Consider the following 5,772-nt stretch of genomic DNA (forward strand, 5'->3'; position numbering starts at 1 on the left):
CCCGGCGCGCCCCCTCCGCCGGGGTCAGCCCGTGACCCTTGGTGGGGCCAGCCCGGCCCGCGTGTCGCTGTCGCTGTCACTGTCGCTGTCGGTGGGGTGGGGGGGGCGTGGGGAGGGGGGGCGGGCGCGCCGCCGGACCCCGCGCTCCATATAAGGGCATGGCCACGCCCCATTCGCTACGTCACGAGTGACGCCACGTCTCCCGCGGCGGCGGGGGCCCGGCTCCCGGGGAAGGGGCGCGCTCCTCGGGGAGGGAGGGCCGGGCTCTGCGCGCCTCCGTCCATTCCGCGAGCCGCCACGGGCCCGCGCCCCGTTCTCCCGTGTGCCCGGCAACACCTCCGCGGTAATCAGGTTTTTTTTTTTTTTTTTTCCTTCCCCCCCGTTTATTTGTCTTTTGGAGCAGGAGAGCCTTGCCAGAAAGTGGTCGATTCAGCAGTGTCCTGAAGCTTTTTTTTTTTTTGCCGAGCCGGTTTTTACTAGGATGACACCACGTTGAGCGCGTCTGCAAACAACAACAACAAAAATATTTATTCTTTTTTCCCCCCCTCCCCCCCTAAAAAAAAAAAGCCACCTCGCAGTGTCGCCGGCTGCAGTTATACTTTTTCCTTCTTTTTTTTTTTTTTTTTTTCCTTTTTTTTTTTTTTTTTAAACCACAAAACTGGAACGCCATCCAACTCGCCGCACAGAAGTACTCAGTAAATTGTTTATGTCGTGCCAATACAGGACAGATTGAAGAAGGAAGCAAGACTTGAACTGGGCTTTTCTCCTACTGATCACAGGGAGTAAAGTCATCTCTTATATTCCAGTCGCCAAGGAGAGAGAGAGAGAGAGAGAGAGCGAAAATCAAGCAACAACCAACCCACCCCGTATCTGACATTTCCCTCAATTTTAACCCCTTTTGGTTAGGAGCTGGTTTTGCCCAAATTTGTTTTAATGTTTGGGATTCAGGAAAATATACCAAGAGGTGGGACGACCATGAAAGAAGAACCGCTGGGCAGTGGGATGAACCCCGTCCGCTCATGGATGCATACTGCTGGGGTAGTGGATGCTAACACGGCCGCCCAAAGGTACGTCTGCCAAATCCTCTCCCGGCGGTTTTCTCCTCCTGTATTTCTCATCCCGGCCGTAAATCCCCCCCCCCTAACTCCCCCCCCCCGCCCGCCCCGTATCAGTTACAGCCTCCCCGCTCCGCGCCGCTCCGCGCTCCCCGCATCCCCCCGCATCCCCCCGCGGCCGCGGAGCCTGCGCGCCCCTTCCCGCCGCTCTCACCCACGCCTTGTCTTGTTTTCTCCCGCAGCGGCGTGGGGCTGGCTCGGGCACATTTCGAGAAACAGCCGCCTTCCAATCTCAGAAAATCCAATTTTTTCCACTTCGTCTTAGCTCTGTACGACAGGCAGGGACAGCCGGTGGAGATTGAGAGAACAGCTTTTGTGGACTTTGTGGAGAAAGAGAAAGTAAGTCTGCCAGTTATTTTAATTTTTTTTTTTACATTTTTTAAGCGTAATTGAGTGGAGCAGAGCTCATTCCCAGCACGGCAGCTCTCCCGGCACTCCAGCGGCGCCCACGCCACGTGCGGCTCCCCCCGGTCTCACGGCCGCTCCGAATAGAGCCCGGGGTTAGAAACTTAGCGCCGCGGCCCCGACTTATTTTAAACACCGGGAAAACGGCAAAACATGACATATTTGCACCGAGCTAATGACATCATCAGCGCTCCACACCAGGAAAAAAAAAAAAAAAAAAAAAAAAAAGGTGACCGTGGGCTGAATTTCTGCAAACTGTTAATTCCGAGCCGCTTCAGGGACGAGAAAATGGGCAGCAGGAGGAGGGCGATATTTTTCATGCTAAATGTAATTATTTATCGTTGCTTGCAGGAGCCAAACAATGAAAAAACTAACAATGGGATTCATTATAAACTTCAGTTATTGTATAGCAATGGTAAGTTGTCGTTCTCTCTTTTTTGAGCGTCCGTGTGCCGCTGAAAAGTCTGATTTTCCTTCCGAGGCCTTTTTTGGGGGGGTGCAGGGGGATAAAGGATATAAAGATTTCGAGATTAAAATTACACGCGTGTAAACACGGCTCTTTCCTTGGCATATAAGGAAAACAAAACATAAAGGATCGATAAGTCAATGGTACTTCACATGATTAACCGGTTGGGCTTGAAGTGGAAAGTAAAAAAGGGGATCGATGGCTGCTCGGGCACAGCGCACTTTTAAGGGACTTTTTTTTTTCAGTTTTGGGAATTGATGGTAATTATTGGGATGGGGCGAGCGGGCAGAGCCGAGCCCCGGCCCGGCGGAGCCGCTTCCTCGGGCGCGGAAAAGCCGCGGGGGGACGCGCAGTGCCGCGCCCGGGGTCCCGCGTGTTCCCCGGGGCCGTGGGGCCGCGGCCGAGCCGGCCCCCCCCGAGCTCCTCACAGCTCCGGCACCGGCTGATTCCTGGCTGATTTTTATCATTGCTAATTTTTTTTTTTTTTTTTTTGGAAATTTGGGATTTTCTCCTGAAGCCGGCGCGGGGCCGATCCCTGCCCGCTGCGGTTAATTGCCTGACCTCATCCTTTCCTTGTGGGACTGGGGGGGTTCGCTCCCGAAATCCTGCTCGGAATTTATCTGTGCTTTCCCTCCGCAGGAGTTAGGACAGAGCAGGACCTGTACGTACGGCTAATAGACTCCATGACCAAACAGGTGAGAAAGTTTACGCTTTTCTAAGTTTGTGTTTTGCCCTTGCTTGGGAAGGTGGGGGGCGAGCGGAGCGGCGGAGCGCGCCTACTTTGAATTTACCTGAGCGAGTAAATCAGGGAGCTGCTGACTGAGATCCCGATTACCGGAGGATATTTGGGAAAGCGAAAAAAGTGTGTTGTTGCTCTTCGAGGCAGCGTTGAGATCATTCAGTGGTGTGTGTGGCATCGAGGACAACGTCATGGGAACAGATGTTTGATATAATTAATTTAGCGAGGGAGAAAGGAAAGGGGAAAAAAAATCCCACCGAGTTACGCAGATTTATTTTTAAATGCCCTTTTCCCCCCTCTGTAACTATTTTTTTTTTTTGGAGATATTTTTCCTCGCTGAGGAAAGGGCAGCCCCTTCCCCACACTCTGAAACTGGCCGGGATTAGTCCTTTTTCTTTTATAACGCCAGCATCCAGTAACGCGAGACGTTTATTTGGATTTAAAAGTTAAATGTGCTGAGGTGAAAAGTCATCTTGTTCTCCTCTAGTCCATATTCACCTCTCAGCCCCCCATCTCCATAATTCAAACTCCATGCTCCAGGGGTCACCCAAACCCGTCCATTTCCCTGAGATCAGCTTCTGTTTCTTCCTCAAACCTCTGTCATACCTTGTAAATAACATAATTACAAGCAGTTCCTTATTAAATTATTTAACCTGTCTTGGTCAACTTTTCCGATGATAACTACGTGTTATCAGCGTTGCACCACAGCAATTACAGGCACAGAGCTTGGGATTTAATCAACTTTATTTCTTTTTTCATTATTTTAATTTTTTTTTTCTGGAAAGACATTTCACGAGTTTTTTTTTTTTTTTTTTAATTGCTATTTATTAAATATCTTTTGGAGGAGTAGGGAGGAAGGTGAGAATAGGGAATAATTTCCAGTGTTCTGGAAATCAGATCCCAGCGATGGAAATTAAAACCATTCCCCCAGTCTGCCGGGCTGTAACACCGCTGCCTGCTCTGCACTCCGGCCGAGGCCAGCCTGCCCACATCCATTATTTTTGGGAACTTTGCAGCCCCCGAGGCGAGGGCAGGGGAGTCCCCCGGGTCAGGGTGGGCCCCGCGCAAGCTGCGCGCACGGCCGCGCTCCCACCCCGCAGAAACTTTCTACTTCTGCCGCCTAAAGCCGGGCTGGATGGAAAAGCCTCCAGGAGTAAAATAGTGGGATTTCCTCCCGGAGAAAAGCAGAGCTGACAGGCCAAGTACAATTACTCTGACAAAGACGGAGGCGTCGTACCCTTCAATAATTATTTCGCTGGGTTACAGAGCAGCCTTTTAAACTCCGGAGCGCTCTCGAGTTGACAATGTGGGTTTATTTCCTTTGTATACAGCAGCTAAATGTTTTCGGAAATCGCTGTAGTGGTGTAATTAAGAGGCTGACATAGGCAGCTATAAGTTTCGTTAGCGCAGAATAAAGGAGCAGAGAGGATGCGTTTGAGGTGCACTTTTATTGTGCATTTCGGCTCGTACCTTTGCAGCAGAATAAGGGCTGAAAATAAAGGCTTTTAATCTCCCCTCGCTGACGGGAGAGGAAAAAAAATAGCCCAGTAACTGATCAAAGAGTCAATGGCGCTGAACCGACAGTTTATGGATTTCTGTTTGTGCTACAAAATAAAAAATAAATCACTTATAAATACGTGGTTTCATCAGAGGAAAAGTAACAATCACCAGAAGTTATATGGCACGCTGCGACAACAAACACTCGCGGCCACAGCCGCCTTGTTATGTCTGCGCTGTCATCTATGACCCCCTCTGTTTGCAAAACAATACCTGGAGGTGGGGACCCCCCGGGCCCTGCGCGGGGCTGAGCGGGGCTGAGCGGGGCTGAGCGGGGCTGCCGGAGCGCAGCGACCCCCGGGGGGCTCCGGGCGGGGGCTCGGCCGGACCCCAGCGCTCATCCACAGCCCGGGCTGTGCGGGGACACGGCCAGGCTGGCGGGGAGGCAGGAGGAGAGGCAGGGAAGGAGGAGGAGAGGCAGGGAAACAGGAGAAGAAGCAGGGAAGGAGGAGGAGAGGCAGGGAAGCAAGCAGGAGCAGAAGCAGGGAAGCAGGAGGAGAGGCAGGGAAGCAGGAGCAGAAGCAGGGAAGCAGGCAGGGAAGCAGGAGCAGAAGCAGGGAAGCAGGAGGAGAGGCAGGGAAGCAGGAGCAGAAGCAGGCAGGGAGGCTGCTCGCAGCCCGGCGCTCCCCCAGCCCGGCGGGCGCCGGGAGCGCAGGGCCGATCCCGCACCTCGAGCTCCGCACCATCTGTTAGAGCCCATGCTCAAAGCCCACTCAGCCGTGAGCCCAGACACTGCCTTTTACCAGAGAAAAATCATTGTTAGCAGTTTCAAAATAAACACCAGATTGCCCATTAGCACTTTCTTCCCAAATATCATCCGGTAATAACCATATTGCTGTGCGCGCTCCTGGGATTCCTCAGGGCGTTCAGGCACTTCTGGGTTGATCGCAGAATGCTCCTGGAAGTGCTCGGCGAGGCTCGGGCTGCGGGGCCCCGGCGCGGTGCGGGGCCCGAGCCCCCGGGGCAGCGGGGGATGGCCGGGCCGGGAGCGCCGCTCGCCGCCGGCTGCAGCCGCTCCTCGGCCGGGCAGCGCCCCGAGAGCTGCTCCGCTTTTGGAGGGGGAAAAGCACCCCGGCCCCGCCGGGCTGCGGGACGGGAGCGCAGCCGGGAAGGGGCGGCGGGGTCAGAGCCCAGGACCGGCTGCGGGTCCGGCCCCCGCCTTGGCACGGGTCAGCGCGGTTCTGTTCCTTTTGGTGCCGCTGCTTAATCCGAACCCCCAGGGGTGTATAAAGTGCGGCTCTAATGCTCCTAATTGGAATAACATGTTACCGCAGAATTGGGTTTATATATTAATTTTTTTTCCTCCCTTCTCGTAGCGCTTCTAAAAATGTAAATTGGGGGGGGAAAAATGCGCACCCACCTATGCAGCCCCGGCCCCAGCCCCGCACCCGGGCCGGGAGCTGCTGCTGTCGGGGCCGGGCGCCCGCAGCCTGCCCCGGCTCCAGCCCGGTGCTCTCCTCCCCGAGCCGGTCCGGAGCTCCTGTGCCCGG

General features: G+C 54.2%; 1 protein-coding gene and 1 long non-coding RNA gene across 10 annotated transcripts in view; one reads left to right on the forward strand and one right to left on the reverse strand.

Annotated features, from left to right (window-relative positions):
• Positions 1-714: 714 nt before the first annotated feature.
• Positions 715-1,627, reverse strand: LOC116999579. Its single transcript, XR_004418584.1, has 3 exons — positions 1,490-1,627; positions 1,270-1,382; positions 715-794 (listed from the first exon to the last, which is right to left on the reverse strand). It is a non-coding gene; the product is annotated as an uncharacterized LOC116999579 (long non-coding RNA).
• Positions 787-5,772, forward strand: part of EBF3 (EBF transcription factor 3) — a 121,881-nt gene continuing 116,895 nt past the window's right edge. For all 9 annotated transcript variants that reach the window (XM_033066414.2, XM_033066406.2, XM_033066410.2 and 6 more), the window contains exons 1-4: positions 787-1,067; positions 1,298-1,454; positions 1,872-1,935; positions 2,626-2,681. In XM_033066414.2, coding sequence (XP_032922305.1) covers positions 934-1,067; positions 1,298-1,454; positions 1,872-1,935; positions 2,626-2,681 — 411 coding nt within the window. In that variant the 5' untranslated portion in view covers positions 787-933. The remainder of the gene's footprint in view (positions 1,068-1,297; positions 1,455-1,871; positions 1,936-2,625; positions 2,682-5,772) is intronic.

Source organism: Catharus ustulatus, chromosome 8 (genome assembly GCF_009819885.2).
Source record: "Catharus ustulatus isolate bCatUst1 chromosome 8, bCatUst1.pri.v2, whole genome shotgun sequence".
Lineage (NCBI taxonomy): Eukaryota > Metazoa > Chordata > Aves > Passeriformes > Turdidae > Catharus > Catharus ustulatus.